This window comes from Melanotaenia boesemani, chromosome 5 (genome assembly GCF_017639745.1).
Source record: "Melanotaenia boesemani isolate fMelBoe1 chromosome 5, fMelBoe1.pri, whole genome shotgun sequence".
Taxonomy (NCBI): Eukaryota; Metazoa; Chordata; class Actinopteri; order Atheriniformes; family Melanotaeniidae; genus Melanotaenia; species Melanotaenia boesemani.
This window is the reverse complement of record NC_055686.1, coordinates 10,603,838-10,621,837: the sequence shown is the minus strand read 5'-3', so window position 1 is coordinate 10,621,837 and position 18,000 is coordinate 10,603,838. Positions and strand designations below refer to the sequence as shown.

Below are 18,000 nucleotides of genomic sequence, written 5' to 3'. Positions count from 1 at the left end.
CAGTAGAGAAGTTTCCTTCCTGATGATCAGCAGTCTGTCTGAGTCAACATGGACTCTGTTAAAGCTGCTTTACTGCCATCTACTGGATCCATGTGTTATTACAGTGGTGGAGTGTTTTATTTCCAGTAAGGAACTGGAAGCTGCAGTTTCAGGATGTTCACTTTTCACAGCTACTTCGTAGGAGTCTGAATAAGCAAGTCTAAAGAGAGATACAGAGTTCATGTAGTGGGAGATAATGACAGAAAAGCATTTTTCATTGTCAACAAAGGAGGAAAAAGGGGAGAGTCATTTAGACACATGCTGCTGTACAAGACACTGAATGGTTCTGGTCTAAAATCCATATCTGCTCTGCTGAAACCACATGAGGCACCAAGACCAGTTTGTTTCCATCTTGAGTTAAAACCCTGCAGCAGTCTCAGGGATGATGGTTCTTCTTTTTCCACCTTTTACAAATATTTTTACATTTATACATCAGTGGAGAAGAGGCCACGAGTTCCTCAGTCTCTAATCAGATGTGGGTCATCTCTCTGTCTCTCATCCTGGTTGCTTGTCTCAGTGGGTGAAGATAGAAAAGAGAAAAGGTCAGAGGTCTGTCAGGATGAAAATCAGCATCATGGACCTTCAGGTTTCTCTTAAACAGCTGATCTGAAGTTTGTCGTCTTCTCAGTAGATTTTTTAAAACAAATGATTGAGATGAGTTTGATCATCAGAGCTGCTGCTGCTGCTGCTGCTATCAGTCCCAGTGCAGCAAAGAGGCCGATTCTTCCATGATTGTCTGGTTGTTGATTCTCAGTTGGTCTCTGAAGTTGATCCTGACCAGCAGCTGCTGTAAAGAACCAAACATATAAAATAAAAACTCATGACTGTTTTTAAGAAAAGAAAGAAGACATCAGATTTCTAGATGGAGGTAAAACTGTGACAGAAGCTGCTTTTTCCACCATTTACAAGGTCACTTCATAAAGAACTGGGGTCTCATTTATAACCGTTGCGTACGCACAAAATGGGGCCTGAAACTGGCGTACGCCTCTTTTCACGCAAAGGTTGTGATTTATAAAAAACAAACTTGACGTGAAAATGTGCGGTCTTTCACGGCAGCTCTGACCCATGCGTACGCTGGTTTTGGAGGCTGGGGGAATTGGCGACACAGATGGAGAGGTGGGGAATTAACAACACACTGCATCCAGAGTCCTCTTGTGGCAGCGTGGGGTCCTGTCACCATGTCTGCAATTAATTTTGCGCTCTGGCTGTATGACCGCAGATGTGATTTCGGCTCACTGGTCGGCGTGCATGACTTCAACCCGGCAAGAGTTCATAACCCGTCTCCGCTGTCTATGCGTGCTGCTACACTCTTCCACATCCAATTTCTCTATATTGCAGGAGAACAGGCCGACATTAAAAGGCAATTTGCAGCAATGTCCGGTTTTCCTAATGTAATCGGCGCAATTGACTGCACTCATATTGCTATAAGGGCCCCATATGTCGATGAATTCATGTATGTCAATAGGAAGCATGTGCATACTATCAATGTTCAAGTCATATGTCAATCCAACATGATGTTGACAAATGTAGTTGCACGATGGCCTGGCTCTACACATGACTCTTACATCCTAGCGCAAAGCAGTGTAGGGAAGAGACTGCAGGCAGGCGCTGTACGTGATGGCTGGCTTCTTGGTAAGACAATAACTTTATATTGACAACCAGCTTAGCCAGATGCAGACCACTGATGCACTGTTTCATTGAAATGCAGGGGACAGTGGCTACCCCCTCCGGCGCTGGCTCCTGACCCCCTTCCCAAACCCCCAGAGCGCAGAGGAGACCCTGTTCAATACCGCTCACTCCCGTGCGCGCTCAACTGTAGAGCGCGCCATCGGCCTTTTAAAATGCCGGTGGTGGTGTCTGGATGCGTCAGGGGGTAGATTATTGTACCATCCCCAAAAGGTGTGCAGGATTGTGAGGGCGTGTGGCTTGCTGCACAACCTGGCACTGAGGCACGGCATCCAACTACCTCCTGGCCTCCCCCCTCCTCGGAATGCCGACCCTCACGCACAGCCCCCTCCCAGACACAGGGAGTTCCAACACGGGGCACGGCTCCGTGAGGAGGTCATGCAGCGATTAAGCAGACAATAAGGTTCACTTTTTCACAAGCTCTTTTAATGTGTTTGAAATGTCGAACATAATGTCACACAAATTATGCAGTGTTGTTCTGATTTCCTTCAGTTCATTGATGGTTTCTTTTTGATCTCGCCATGGTCCGCTCTGTCTCGCTCACAGAGTTAACTGAGGTAACTATGTGTTGCCACTCACGACACTTACTCTTATTTGTCACGCCACTACTGTGGCTACCAAACAAAATAATTTTTCGACTCTCCACCTCACTCACTAATGCATCGATTTCTGCCTCTGTGAAGTTGCGTTTTTTGGTTCGCTTCCCTGCGGTTGCCATTGTTCATGGATCACAACATGGATCAGCTGGCTCATTTTAATACACGCTGAGGTACTTTGCATTGACCATTTATGGTGGAAAGTGGGTGTGTAGTGGGCGGAACATGAGCCAAATTCACCTGCACAAACTTCAAGGACGAGTGTGATTTATAAAGGGGAAATTGCTTGCACCTGTGCGTACGCACGGTTTTATAAATCAGAATATTTTATGGCGTACGCCAACTTCCGGTTTTGGGCGTAAGTACACTTTTAGTAAGAATCCTACGCACAGTTTTATAAATGAGACCCCTGGACTGTGAAATTTCTGTAAAACTTTCCTGAAACTGAACATTCATGTGTTGTTAACTACTGAAAAGTCTTTAAGTTAAATGAAGCTCAGTGTGTGTGGAGGGATGTTGAACATCAGCTTTGATTTCCAAGTGTCAGCTGAGGTTTTCATGGTTAACTGCAACATTTTATCTGCTTCACACAGAAAATTCACTTTAACTTTTTCTTGAAAAGCTGCTGCTGAAAAAGAAAATGTAACTCTTAATGACAAAGTTTTACCACCATGAGCATCACAAGGTTTTCATTCACACATGAGAGAAACATTTGTTGGTTTTGGTGTAAAAACATGAACAAACACAGGAACAGAAAATCCTAAACTTGCTTTGGGAAGAAGAAAATCTTTTAGTAAAAAAGGAGAAAGTTGGTTAACTCACCGGTAACGTTCAGTTGATATTTTTCAGAGCTGAAGCCGTAATCTGTCTTCACATCACACACATACAGACCAGAATCATTAGTTCTGAGTCTGGACACATGAAGTCTGATTCGTCCTTCTCTGAGGACGTCTTTGTCACTCTGGACTCGTCCTGCAAACTTTTCATCCTGAGACTCTGGTACCTCAACTCCATCATGGACATGATACAGGGTGAAGACTCTGTGATCAGTTATTAGGTTACAGATGATAAACAGGGACCTCCAGGAGATGTCAGGTTTGGTGGTGAAGGTCCACTCCAGAGTGATGTTGTGGTTCTCCTCTGCCTGATAGGAGCTCTGTGTCACATTCACTACAAATGTTGCTGCTGAGGAGACAGAGAGAGAAAGAGAGGGGCAGTGTTATGTCCCAAATCAGGTGTATGACTGGGCGCAACACAAAAGAACATCAAGACGGATGTAAAAGGTGAACACAGCATATTTTATTAACACAAACGCAAAACACAGAATAAAACCTGGAACAAAGGAAAACAATTGTTGGGGTTAGTGAAACTGCTGAAAATAAATACAAAAGATTTAACCAAAACCATATACAAAACAAACCGAGTGAAAACGAAGAGGAGTCCAAGAGGAGCTAAACAAACAAGAGCAGCAGTTCCCATAAGCTAAGTGACCGTCGTCACAAACAAAAACCCTATCCTAGCCCAACACAACATAAAGGATATCACCATGGCAGAACACAAACTAAGTTGCAGCAAAGCTTTAACCAAAACTGAGTGTATAACGAAAGGTGAGTCCAAACTAAACAGGCCACGACTACGTCCCCTAACGGAACGCAAACAGCCAGAAGTAACCCTGCTGCAAACACAAAACGGTCCGATATCAAAAGGACCACCATACAGCACAGCAAACACTCAGAAAAGCCATGCCACCATACTTCTGCCCAAAACCCAGAGACAAGGCTACCTGTGCTAACCAGCCTCTCTCATACAAGTGTTTAAAGTGAGAGGAAGCGACCTGTGCCATCCACTGCTCCCCCTACCGACTGAACACTGCAGCAGCCTTTTCTGTCCTGGTTTCCACAAAGCTCCAGTCTGATTGGCAGAACGTGGAGTCAATCAGAGGGGAGGAGACAGGGGTGCTTTACAACCAGCCACTCTAAATGGACATCAGAGCCGGGGATTTGCGTCCCAAACAAGCTCCAGCTGTCCTCTATGAGTGGCACTTGTAACACACCCCCCCTAAAATTTCAGAATCCCCTCAAGGATTTTGAAACAAACACAATGAGAGGCCAATGCCGTCCCACACACAAACAAAGAGGGCAAGACAAACACGAATCCCCCTACACAACAGAACGTGTGGTAACAAAACTGCCTCATAAAAAGGTAGGGACACCCATGGCCACCACCACCAAGTGCACAAAGCACACACACACACAGGTGACGAACGACAAAATTAAACCACCCAAAACCATCCGGCCCCCACACGAATCACAACACGGCCGATGACGAGTTCACCCCTGAAGCCCGAAAGTTAGGCACCAAACTCTAAGAGGCATCTCCCCACCGAGGTGAGCAAGCGCTGCAAGCTAGCAGCCAAAATGGGTGGGGGAAACAGTGTCCGAACCCATGCAACCAAACGACAGAAACCACTACCTTTCCTACACCCTTCCCTGGGTGTCCAACCGAAGGAAAGTAGTGGCTAGTCGGGGAAGGCAGGTAGACACTTTTCCCGCTTCTCACACCCGACATACCAGAAGAATTCTCCTTCTATAACAGCCTGGGTCGCCCCATTTTACAGCTGCATCGACATAGGAGTCGGACCACCATAACTTCACCCCACACGCCTCCAACGGAGCCAACTCAACATCCGGGTGCCAACCACCAAAGCACAGAGTGAATTACCCGCTCAGCATGAGACCCGCCTGTCGGTCTCCACAGGAAGTGGCTGGATAGAAGCCCTTCACAATAACAGACTTTACTCGCGTCTACGTGATAAAAATTGCCGGTGTTCTGTCAGATTAGCATACGCACAGTGCAAACTGACCACTGCACCTAACCCTAACCTTATCCCACATGCGCATTAGTAGGTACAGGCATATTACATGAATGTAACAAATTCAAAAAGAGCTCATATTTTCCATTTTGTTTATCAAATTAATGTAAATTAACAGTATAAACTGACCACAGACAGATGAGATGAGGATGAGGAGCAGCAGTATCTTGCAGATCATCTTCTCCCTGTGAGAGGAGACAGAGGTGAAGAGTCATGAACACATGAGGTCAAAGTTCAGTCATTCCAGGTAGAAGAAGGAAAATCTCCAGTCTGACTTCATTCAGTCATTCCAGCATCTGATCCTGTTCCAGACAATTACAGCCCATCAGACTGCTGGAGGTCCTGGACATTGTATGGAAGAGGATCGGGTCTGAGGATGTGATTTTGCTCAAGCAGCAGATCGACTACACACAGTATGGCATAGACAGTCACCACCATATGCTGCTGACATTGGTTCTGTCCCTGTTTTAAGCTAAGGCTGCACCACATTGCCAAGATGCCTACACTTAGCTTACAGAGAAACAACATGCTCCAGATGCTCAACAAAACAGTCCTGTTCCAAGGATTTAAGCCAAGCTATGTTTATTGTGTTACGGTGTGTCAGGCAGGAATGCTTTCTGGACCCCAAGAGGCAGACGCTGAGCAACCAAAAACAGCAGAGAGTGGTTAGTTTAAGAAAAAAGGGATTTAATAGAGTATACAGGGCCCGAGAGAGGAGTCCTTCTTCTTAACAAAGAAGAACCCTGCTCCGGCGGAAAACTTGGAGGGACGAATGATATCTGCAGCCAAGGAGTCTTTGATGTATTTCTCCATTGCCTCCAGCTCGGGTTTGGTCAGGTTGTACAGACGACCAGAAGGAAGATAGGCCTCAGGAAGCAGGTCAATAGCACAATCATAGGGGTGATGAGGTGGTAGGGAGAGTGCTTTGTCCTTATTAAAAACCTCCTTTAAGTCGTGGTAGGCTGCAGGAACGTCGGACAGGTCTACTGGCTCCTCGGGAGCGCTCGAGGATAGCGAGACCCCCTCCGTGGGTGACAGTGCAGACCGCAGACAGTGTTCATGACAAAATAAACTCCAGTTAAGAACCTTGCCTGGAGACCAGTCTATATGAGGGTTATGTTTAGCTAGCCAAGGATAGCCCATGATAAGAGGTGTATTGGGAGTAGGAATCACCAGAAATTGAATTGTTTCCACATGGTTACCTGAAAGGACGAGGTTTACCGGGACCGTGCGATGGGTGACCTGGGCTAACATACGACCATCCACAGTGAGTGCACTGCGGGGCTTATCCAGGGCTTCAAAGGGAATACCGATTTTTTCTGCCACCTGATCGTCCATAAAATTCCCCTCTGCTTCGGAGTCAATGAGGGTCCGGAGGGGGAACTGCTGCAACTGAAAACAAACAGTGGCAGGAATCTGAAGGCGAGGCTGAGTTGTACTGGGATTCTGTATTTGGCTCGCCAGAAGCCCCAGTTTTATTGGCGAGCCTGGTCTTTTGGTCGCCGAGGACAGACAGATCGAAAGTGACCGGGTTTGCCACAGTACAGGCACTCACCTGCACGGATCTGACGGTGGGCTCCTCGGGGGGCTGCACGTTCGAGGACTCGGGACCTGGGCCATCAGGATTCGGCGAAGCTGTCATGGAAAAGGCAGAAGTCGTGAGAGAAACGGGGGCGGTTCGGCACTCGCGAGTTTGCAGTCGGGAGTCAATGCTACAGGTCAACGTGATTAGTTCCTCGAGACCCGCAGGCTCCTCTCGGTAAGCCAACTCGTCCTTCAAATACCCCATCAGACCATGGTGGGGGCAGCAGACAACGAATCCTCGGTCCAGTCGACCTCGGCTGCCAGAGTCCAAAACTCCAAAACATACTCCTCCACTGAGCGCCGGCCCTGAGTGATGGCGAAGAGGCGAGTGGAGGCACAGAAGGGAACAGCTGGAGCGTCAAAAACCCGGCGGAACTCCTTGAGAAAAGCAGAAAAAGGGAGAACCGAAAAATTTCGTCCAGCGAACCTCGCCTCTGCCCAGGCGAGAGCTTTTCCTCGAAGGAGTCCTAACATAAAATGAATCTTAGAAATGTCACTGGAGTAGGACACAAGTTTAAGTTGAAAGAATAATTCACACTGAAAGATAAATGCTCTGCACTGAGACGACAAACCTGAAAACGGTTCAGGAGTGACTGCCTGGAGATCCTGAGGTTGAGCGGTTCCGGGACCGGGCTGATTGGCTGAACAGGCGGAGCCGCTGCGCCCTGTAACGTGGTCAGCTGAGCCGTGAGCGAGGAGACCTGCTGGGTGAGCGTCTGATTAGCGGAGATCAGTGTTCGGATATTGGAGTCATGTTGGCCCAGCAAAATCCCCTGCTGAGTGACTGCTTGCTGAACTGAGACCGTTCTGGAATCCAGGTCTGCGGGGTCCATGTTGGCCGGATCGTGATGTTACGGTGTGTCAGGCAGGAATGCTTTCTTTGAACAGTATCCGGAGAGCAGTATAAGCCACAGGCAGGATCCAGTAATCACGGTGGTTCACGGTAGGCAGAGTGGATGACAGACTGAGCGTTTGTGTGGAGCTGGCTTGAGCTGGAGATGGATGGGAATCAAGGCGGCAGGAAAGCAATCCAGGAGGGAGGCGTAGCAGGCAGGGCTGACAGAATCCAAAAGACCAGGAACCTGAACACAAGACAGTGTTAGAAGACATGAGTTGGGATTTTAAGCAGAGATCTAGAGAGGCCACGATATACCAAGTAACTGGACAATCCGGCGGGGAATGAGGAAAGATCCGGTGTTTAAGTATGCAGTCGGCTCTTTCACTCTCCCGGCTCGTCCCAGTCTCTTCTGGGGTTTTTAAGATGGCGGCGTGGAGAGATGAACTTTTGCGGGTTCCAGCAAAACTATCCTGTTTTACGTCCTTACACTGGAATATATAAAAGAAAGTAAGTCAACACAAGAAGAAGAAATAAATTTTTGTCAGACTGTTAATCATAATCGAATCCCCACAAAAGAGCTTGTAACCGAACTACATTGCAAACCGACCACGACTATAGCACTGCTGCTGCTGCGGGTGAGTCAGATGTATCAGAGGACCATGAAATAAAGGATGATGGAACTGAAAAGATCTCTGATAACTAAACGATAACAAACGCCCTAATCCCATAAAGCTTAAAAGAAAATATAAAAAAGACAACAAAACCCAAAATGGTGCTTCAAATGAAGATATCCTCGATGCTATACAAGCTCTCATCAAGAGGTTCGATGACCAAGATGCACGTCTGAGCAGATTTGAACGTAAAATGGAGGAAACTGTACAAAATGTGAAGGAGAACAAAGAAGAAGTAAACAAAGTGAAAGTTTTAGTAGCTCAACTCCAGAAAGAAAACGATACCCTCAAGCAAGTGTGCCTGGAGCATGCTCGATATAAAAGAAGGTGGAACCTGCGCCTTATCGGACTGCCCGAAAAAGAGAATGAGGAGACAAAAGAGGTAATTATCGGCATTCTCATACGTAATCTACCAGTCTCAGTAGACAAGCTCCATGAAACGGTGGACACTGTGCATCGTTTGGGAAGAAGAAATGATGCTGCTACAAACATGATGCCCCGACCGCGACAAAGTATGGAAGAGATCTAGAGAGGCTAAAGTCTGTAAGGACATGGGCATACGCGTCAAGGAAGATTTCTCAAAGGAGGACAGAGAGGCACGGGCCAAATTATGTTGAGGAGGCTCGCAGAAACGGGAAGAGAGCCTCATTAACAGAAACAACTCATTAACAGAAAAGGGTGTTGATATTAATAATGTTGATGAACTCCAATCCCTTCAGGCTCAGCTAGATTATTTATACCAGGAAAAAGCAAACGGGGCCTACATTAGGTTAGGGCTGCAACTAATGACTATTCTGATGGTCGATTAGTCACCGACTATTAAAACGACTAGTCGACCAATCAGATTATGTATCTCACGATTATTATAAATGGATCTTATTTCACTTTCATCTTTGAAATTTTGCATAAGGTTGTTAAGTCTAACGTGCCTCCTCTTTAAATGTTCGAGCATTGCAGACGTACTTCCGTGGTACACAAGGTCTGTTTTAAAAATCTCACATGTATTTAATTTATTTTGTAAGTTTAACGTGAAGTTATCCCAGACTTTTAACGTTCTCCGCCACCGTTTTCTTCCCTAGACCGCCACCATATTTTTCTCCTGGTGCGCAACTCTCAGCAGAGATTAAAAAAGAAGACAATGTCTCACTCTGTATTTTTTCCCCTCTTTGTGCATGTGCATTGTGCAACTCTCAGCAGAGATAGGATTAGAAGATGATGTCTCACTCGGTAGTTTTTTTTTTCTTTTTTTGTTTTATATTTTTTGCAGACAATAGTCGACGGCTAAATTCATTGTCGACAACATCGACTAATCTTTGCAGCCCTACATTAGGTCTCGTGCAAAATGGATTGAGCAGGGTGAAAAAAGTACGGCCTACTTCTGCAGTCTTAAAAAACAGAGACAGTTGAGGAAACTAATAGATAAACTAAAAGTGAATGGTGCTCTAGTGGAAAGTCCACATATCATTTGGAAAAGTATTTGGTCTTTTTATTCAGATCTATACAAATCATGTTTTCAACCAGAGAAGTGTAAATCTTTGTTTCAAGGTTTGGAGGGTAAGCTACAAACTTTAACTGATGATGATAAATGAAATGTAGAAGAAGAGTTAAATATTACAGAGTTAGACAAAGCACTTCATGAAATGAAGAGTGGGAAGTCTCCTGGAATTGATGGATTGACCACTGAATTGTTGAAATTCTTTTGTATATAAAGCTTTTCTAGTATGTATTCAACATGGATGCTTATCCCCATCAATGAAAACTGGGTTAATAACACTAATTCCCAAGCCCAACAAAGATCTACTCTCGCTAAATAACTGGAGACCTATAACATTACTATGTAATGATTATAAGCTGTTAGCCTCCTGCTACGCTAATTGTCTTAAAACCATCCTCGTAAAAATTGTAGCTGAATATCAGTCTGCTTTTATAAAAGGACGCTACATCTCCAACCATATTAGACTTGTCCTGGACATGGTAGACTACAAGAACCTAATTGAATCTCAGAGCCTCATTCTACTTGATTTTTATAAAGCATTTGACACCCTGGAACATAACTTTTTATTGACAACGCTTAATAAATTAGGATGTGGTGATAATTTTTGTAAAATAATAAAAATGTTCTACGATGACATCTATAGCTATGTTATATTGTCCGCAGGATTGTCAGACAAGATCAGAATTAAGAGAGGAATCAGGCAAATGTGTCCAATATCTCCCAAGCTGTTTATTCTTTGTACTCAGATCCAAGCTTATTCAGTCATTAACCATTCAGAGCTCAGAGGTATAAATATATTTAACTATGAATACAAAATTAGCCAATTTGCTGACGACACGGTCATTTTTGTAAAAAATAAAGACATGATTAGTAAAGCCCTACTAATAATCTCAACCTTTTCACAAGCTTCTGGACTACCATTAAACTTGAAAAAATGTGAACTCCTACCACTTTATTCCTGTCCAGAGGTGAGCATTAAAAACATTCCTGTAAAATCCCAAGTTACATATCTGGGTATCACACTACATGCTGAGGGAACCACAACGAATCAACCTAATATAGAAATAAAAATAAACCAGATGGAAAGATCACTCAGTCATTGGTTAACTAGAGATTTGTCTATATTTGGTAGAATTTTTTTATCTAAAGCTGAAGGACTGTCAAAATTAATTTATCCTTGTCAATCACTAATATAAAAAAGGTTAATTCAGTCATCTTTAATTTTGTATGGAAAAATAAAACACACTACATAAAAAACGCACAGATTATTAAGAATGACCAGAATGGAGGTTTAAAAGCACCAGAATAAGAATCTATAATTGGCATGTTGAGAATAAACTGGATTAAACCGTTTTTTTTTTTTTTTATCTCAGCCAGAATCGCTGTGGATCCACATACCAAAAAGTTTAATTTTGAAGTGGAGCCATGTGTTTTTTGTGGGGCGAACAGCGAGACTACAGAAACTTATTTTTCTCTTGCCCTTTTTCCATAAAGTTCTGGAAAGATGTTGCTACCTGGTTTAAAATAGGTCATGACATTGTATTAGAACCCCTGCAAACACTGTTTTATATTGAAGTTATCCACCGCAAATTTCAAAAACTAGTTTTCCTCTTGGTAAATATCATATCCATTGTAAAAAATAGAAAATGGTCTGCCCTCTGCTGTTGGGTTTAAAAACGAGCTAAAAATGTATTTTCAGTGTTTAAAACTCTTGTTGGATAAAATCCCATCAGTATGTACTCTGCTACTGTAAATATCACAAAAGATTGTCTGTTGCTCTAATTTTATTTCTCTGCATTATTTCATTTTATCGCATCTTTTATCACAAGGCCTTACGTGACTACTACAAGCCCCTTTATTCTTTCTTTTTTTCTTTTTTGTTGTTGTTTTAGTTTTGTTCTGTATTGTTTTTCATATAGTTCTCTTCATCTAAGTCTGTATTTGCAAACTGTATTGCAAGTCTGTAAATTCCCAACGAGATTTTGTACCATTTTTTCTATGAATATAAATAAATAAATAAAACAAGCATACGGAAACGTACCCCCCTCAAGTCGGACACAAACGGAGCAGAAAGAGGAGCAAGACGACTTGGTTCCGTTTTCAAACTTTGAAGCTGAGCGTCTATACCTCAGAGCTTCAGTTCACTCGAAAAACCATTTGTTTCAATTCAAAAAGCCATTTTTTTGCAACCTATCCGTGAAGAATAAAAGGCCGCAGCGCTTCATCAGCAGTGTCCAAAACCACTTCCCACCAGCAGTCCACACCCCTCAGTGGTTTTCCAATGTCTGGTTTGCGGACCTAGTGCTAGCCCAAATGTGTACATTTTTTTTTTACTAACCACAAGTTAGGACAAAAATGGGTGGGTTTGCACAAATGTATGTGCACTGTCAGTTGTGAAATAGAAGACGTAAACAATAATAATAATAATAATAATAATAATAATAATAATAAGTGTAGCATCCCTGGCTGAATGATGGTTGGTCGATGTTTCACAATATTTATTGAACAAAATCTTCGCAGTGAACCATGAACAATGTGAACACACTCAGGCTTTGATCCTTCCACCACAAAAAGCCTAAGTTGTCTCTTTTGACATTCATAGTCAAAGACCTGATGAAACATTCTCTCAATGTCACATCAAGGCAACCGGATGTTGTTGGAACCTGATGAGTACACATAGAAGAAGTTTTGTTAAACTTGGTCCTATAACAGGTGGTCATTTAGGCTGGTTCTCCTGTACTTAGCTGAACAATCAAAAACTACACAGAGCTTATCAGGTTTTTTGGAGTGATAAACTCCATGGTGGGGAATGTACCACTTTCCCTATGGACCTCCTCTGCTTCACACTTTTTAATCAAATCCATCATGAGCTTCACGTAACTCTGTTTATAGCCTCCCTGTTTGTCAGGGAGCTGAGGCTTCTGTTTAAAGGAGAGTGGCATTTCATAATGACCATGACTGGTTTTCTTTATGCCTTCTTTTAAGATGTTCAGAAAGAAAACGTATTCCTGAGACACATACACACACGCACACACACTCGCACACACAGTGTTACAGATGCCGCTCATTGTTGCCACCTGAGGCTCGTCATGCATGCAAATGCCAGGCCCTGATGTCGGTTAGAAGTGGCTAGACCAGACGCACCCTCGCCTCCTCCCCTCTGGTTGGCTCATCACCCAGCCAATCGCATCGCAGCCTGCCAGCAACCAAGAAATAAAGGACTGCTGCTGTGTTCATTCTGGAGGGAGAAGCTGGTTAGCACAGATGGTTTTGAGCTCAGCTTTGTAGAATTGTGGTGGTGTATTCGACTGTGTGTTTGCTGTTCTTAGTGGTGGCATTTTGATACGTAGACTACTTAGATGTTTCAGCAGGGTTAAACCTAACTGGTTGTGTGTTCAGCCTTAGTAGCATTTGTAGTCTCGGTTTGGTTTTGTTTTGCCTTTGTGTAATATACAGCTCTTTTGGCTGCTCTTTGGGTTTGTTTGTGTTCTGTCATAAATTCAGCATTTGTGCTTAAACTTTAGATGTTAATGGTAGTTTGTGTTGGGCTAGTTTAGAGTGTTTGGTGTTGCATCAAAGTGACTGAGATTACTGGAACTGCTGCACGTTTGTTATCTAGATAAGTACACCTGTTTATGTTCACCTTTTTGTTTGTGTAATCTTGGCTTGGTTTATCCGGTGGGTTTTAAGTTAGGCTTCAGTGATAATGTTTGTGTTTCTTTCAGCAGCTTTGCAAACCCCAACACTGGTTTGTGTTTGCTATTTTAATTTTTGCGCATAACATCAGTCATCAAGCATCAACACAACACACCCACACAACAATATAAAACAAATACTCTCAAGGCTCTTTTTAAGAAAAGAAAAAAGGCATTAGCTTTGTAGACTATTTACAAAGTCAGTCCATAAAGAACTGGACTGCGAAATTTCTGTAAAACTTTCCTGAAACTGAACATTCATGTGTGGTTAACTACTGAAAAGTCTTTAAGTTAAATGAAGCTCAGTGTGTGTGGAGGGATGTTGAACATCAGCTTTGATTTCCAAGTGTCAGCTGAGGTTTTCATGGTTAACTGCAACATTTTATCTGGTTCACACAGAAAATTCACTTTAACTTTTTCTTGAAAAGCTGCTGCTGAAAAAGAAAATGTAACTCTTAATGACAAAGTTTTACCACCATGAGCATCACAAGGTTTTCATTCACACATGAGAGAAACATTTGTTGGTTTTAGTGTAAAAACATGAACAAACACAGGAACAGAAAATCCTAAATTTGCTTTGGGAAGAAGAAAATCTTTTAGGAAAAAGGAGAAAGTTGGTTAACTCACCGGTAACGTTCAGTTGACATTTTTCAGAGCTGAAGCCGTAATCTGTCTTCACACCACACACATACAGACCAGAATCATTAGTTCTGAGTCTGGACACATGAAGTCTGATTCGTCCTTCTCTGAGGACGTCTTTGTCACTCTGGACTCGTCCTGCAAACTGTCCATCCTGAGACTCTGGTACCTCAACTCCTTCATGGACATGATACAGGGTTAAGAATTTGTGATCAGTTATCAGGTTACAGATGATAAACAGGAACCTCCAGGAGACGTCAGGTTTGGTGGTGAAGGTCCACTCCAGAGTGATGTTGTGGTTCTCCTCTGCCTGATAGGAGCTCTGTGTCACATTCACTACAAATGTTGCTGCTGAGGAGACAGAGAGAGAAAGAGAGGAGCAGACACACTGAGAACTGGAACATGGAGGCTTTAAACTACATCTAGAAGTTTCTGAAGATGTAAACTGACCACAGACAGATGAGATGAGGATGAGGAGCAGCAGCATCCTGCAGATCATCTTCTCCCTGTGAGAGGAGACAGAGGTGAAGAGTCATGAACACATGAGGTCAAAGTTCAGTCATTCCAGGTAGAAGAAGGAAAATCTCCAGTCTGACTTCATTCAGTCATTCCAGCATCTGATCCTGTTCATCATCCTGTTTATTTCACATCAAAGAACTTTCTGACTGAACTACATGAACTACAACCACTGAAATAGAAGCTGTCACCATGGAAACCTGCAGGTTGTGTTTCTGTGTTTAGTCAGTGGTATTTTAAAAACATAGTTCTGTCACAAGGTGGCGCCAGTTTCAAATGAAAAAGAAAATTTAATCCATGAGTCTCTTTAGCTTAAATTCAGTTTGTTTCCCTGAGTTCAGTCTGCAGTTTGCTGGATGTTTGACTTTAATGGGAGTTTTTACTGTTTTTTGAAGAACATAATGAAGAAATACTTCATAAATTATTCATTAATTAAAATATTATTTATCGTCACATTTCCAAAACTGGCAACATGGGACAAACTTGTTCAGCATAATGAAGTCTTATTTCTAAGAAACTAATTTTATATTTAGAATAATAAGATCTCAATAAATCTCAGGATGTTTCTTCTGACTCTAAATGATCAGACTGTATCTGCTACAAATGTTAGAAATATCCCACAAGCTGGAGATCACTAGATTCTAGTAAATATAAAAGTTTCACGATCTGGATATAAACTCAATGTTTTACTGAATGTGAATCAAAGCCATCTGAAAATTTACACATAATTTAACCCTTATAAAAACTAAATTACTGATTAATTAATTAACAGTTTTAAGGTTGGAACAACTTACTGTTTGGTCCATCTGTCCAAGGAGACAGAACAACATAAACTGTTGCTGTTAGTACTCTTACAATGTTTATGATACTAATATTAAATAAACTTTCTTTATACAGCAGTTCTAAACATTTTATAAAGTGCTCTAACAAAGCAGCAAATAATTAAAATCAAGTAAAACATCTTTAGAGACCAAAACCAACATGAAACATAATGAAATTGTAGGACAGATCTTCATTTATTAAATTAAAAGCTTAATGATGAAAGAAACAATTACTACAAAAACATCATCATAACAGCTTTAAACAGCTCCTTTTAACTCAGATGTAAAAGATTTAAACATCTATGATATTTTCAAATAAGTCTCTGTTTCATAAAACAGTCAAATCCAGCTCAGACCTCCTCCCTTCACCATCCATGATCCATAACTTATAACAAGCTTGTACATGTATGATCAGGAAGAACTCAAGTATCTTTCATATCACTGTTGTTCACAGAGCTTCATTCACGGTGCATCGTGTCCTAAATTCAAGATAAAAATAAGTTTGTACCCATGAGGACAAAATTTCTTTCCCCACATTAACAGGAAGTTATTTAATTAAACTGTGAAGATGATTTACATAAAATACAAACTGCAGCAGAGAAGACAGAAAGTATAATAAAGATAAAATCATTCATACTCACTCACCTTATTTAACAAATAAAAATCCAACACAGTCTCTGAAACATGAAGAATTGATGATGGTTACAGTTTTATAAACGCTGGTAAAGTTTATCTTCTTTAGATTCAGTCTCTGTTTTATTTTCAGCAGTCAGTTGATCCTGCTTTATAGTCTCTGTCTCTGTGAGAGGAGGAGCCTTAATGATGTGCTAACTCCTCCTATCATGTGACTGTTCTTGCTGGCAAAAGAAAACTTGCAGAGCCAGTTCTGCTCATGTTCAGATACTTAAAACAGACATTTCACACCAACAGCATCAGTGAACATTATATTCCTGCTATTTATTGATGAAAGAAGCAGAGTTTACAGAGAGTAGATCATCTGAAGCATCACCATCTTCTCTCGCTATCATGCAGCTTATTTCAGACGGATGTGGGAGTTACAGCAGCTTTTATTCTTATATTCTCATATTAAATAATCTGATGCCTCATACAGCCTTTAAAAGACTGTGCAGTTTTACTGTAAGATTCATTTTACTTTAATATAGAAGACAGCCTCTTCCTCTTTGTGCAGCATCAGCTGCAACTTTCCTGCAAGTGTGTCTCTCTTCTCCATGAAAGCTGCTGCATCTTCTATACATGAGGCTCCTGCTGGATTTTACATGATTGTGTCTAAAATTTCCATCACATCTAGACTTTCTACGTTTCTTTATTTACATGTTAAACAGACATTTAGTATCTCAGCTGTTTGGATTTTACTTCTTGGAAACTCTGGAATCAGAGAAATCTTTGAGGAATTGATGTTTTATTGTGTTTAATGACAAATAAATAGAAACACAGTTTGCTTCATGTTTTTATGCTGCGGTTCAGATTAAAATGTTTTTCTCTCTTGTGTTGAAGTCTAATGAAGGAGTGAACAGCTGTGAGACAGAGATGATGAGTTAAAACTTCACACCATCATTACAGTATTTAACTTCTGGTTTTTCTTCACTCTCCTCATCATCACTGTGGAGTCGTGTGATAAATACTCATGAACTTGTCAGAAAGTTGTTTGTATGATGACTGACATCTGCAAACATCCCTGCAACTGAATCAGTTACAATAAAGAGAGATGATGGTGTAAAATAGAAATAATGCTCTGTGGAAAGGTCCCTGTGTTTAGCCACATGAAACCAAACAGAAACATAAAACAGCTGATTTCTGTAAATGATGTGAAACATGACTGGTTTCATCATTTACCTTCATGAGAAAACAGTGGTTGGATGAACACTGTTATCCAGGTAAATACGTCTTTGAATTAAAACTTTGTTTAAAGTTCTGCTGCTGGTCTATAAAGCTCTGAATGGTTTAGGACCAAAATACATCAGTGACCTTTTGAACCAGTATGAACCTGCCAGAACCCTCAGGTCATCTGGATCCAGTTTCTTATCAGTCCCCAGAGTCAGAACCAGACATGGAGAAGCTGCATTCAACTTCTATGCTCCACATGTCTGGAACAAACTCCCAGAAAGCCTCAGATCAGCTGAATCGCTCAGTTTATTTAAATCCAGGTTAAAGACCCACCTGTTCTCTGCTGCATTTCAATAGTTTCAATAGTCTAGTCAGCTTAAAAGATGTCTCTAACCTTTGCTGATACTTGAAAATACACATGTATCATATTATATTACCACTGCTGAAATGTGATGTTCTCTCTCATATATAAATGTTGCTGTAGTTCGATACCATTGCAAAAAAAAAAAAAAAAAAAAAAAGCCGCTACTTTTGGCAATAATACTGAATGTGCTGCTAGGGGTAGACATCTATAAGCATTCTGCTTCGGTCTACTCCATTTGGGCAAGTTTTGTGTTTATTATTATTTTTTCTTTTCTTTTTTTGGATTATAAAGCTGATGTACTTGTCAAAATTTGTTTTGCAAAACTCTGCTCAAATAAAT

General features: G+C 41.8%; 3 protein-coding genes across 5 annotated transcripts in view; all 3 read right to left on the bottom strand.

The window, feature by feature from the left end:
- The window catches only part of LOC121640350, a 220,529-nt gene extending 212,906 nt beyond the window's left edge, over positions 1–7,623 (bottom strand). The window contains exons 1-4 of the mRNA XM_041986063.1: positions 7,350–7,623; positions 6,749–6,828; positions 5,323–5,378; positions 3,144–3,506 (exon numbers count right to left, since the gene is read on the bottom strand). Coding sequence (XP_041841997.1) covers positions 3,144–3,506; positions 5,323–5,378; positions 6,749–6,828; positions 7,350–7,610 — 760 coding nt within the window. The 5' untranslated portion in view covers positions 7,611–7,623. The remainder of the gene's footprint in view (positions 1–3,143; positions 3,507–5,322; positions 5,379–6,748; positions 6,829–7,349) is intronic.
- The window catches only part of LOC121639814, an 882,884-nt gene that overhangs the window by 180,991 nt on the left and 683,893 nt on the right, over positions 1–18,000 (bottom strand). The window contains exon 1 of one of the 2 annotated variants that reach the window (XM_041985362.1): positions 11,823–14,070. The exons of the other annotated variant lie outside the window; for it this stretch is intronic. The gene's annotated coding sequence lies outside the window, so the exon portion shown is untranslated. Of the gene's footprint in view, positions 1–11,822; positions 14,071–18,000 lie in introns of those variants that run through there. 2 annotated transcript variants of the gene reach the window in all.
- Positions 7,639–15,135, bottom strand: LOC121639811. 2 transcript variants are annotated; one of them, XM_041985351.1, is made up of 3 exons: positions 14,566–15,135; positions 14,104–14,466; positions 7,639–7,859 (listed from the first exon to the last, which is right to left on the bottom strand). In XM_041985351.1, exons 1-3 carry the CDS (start codon positions 14,612–14,614, stop codon positions 7,639–7,641), a joined length of 633 nt encoding a protein of 210 aa, XP_041841285.1. In that variant the 5' UTR covers positions 14,615–15,135. The 2 variants fall into 2 exon arrangements, with proteins under 2 accessions (XP_041841285.1, XP_041841286.1); XM_041985352.1 differs by lacking the exon at positions 7,639–7,859 and adding an exon at positions 7,965–8,103 and having other exon boundaries at positions 14,566–15,128.

Excerpts from the sequence above, each read along its gene's own strand:
- LOC121639811 (XM_041985351.1), bottom strand. The coding sequence starts at position 14,614 with ATGATCTGCAGGATGCTGCTGCTCCTCATCCTCATCTCATCTGTCTGT. Across the intron at positions 14,467-14,565 it reads CCTCATCTCATCTGTCTGTG|CAGCAACATTTGTAGTGAAT; the intron begins GTCAGTTTACAT and ends CTGTCTCCTCAG. Across the intron at positions 7,860-14,103 it reads ATGTCAACTGAACGTTACCG|GTTCCTGGTCTTTTGGATTC; the intron begins GTGAGTTAACCA and ends TCTTGTGTTCAG.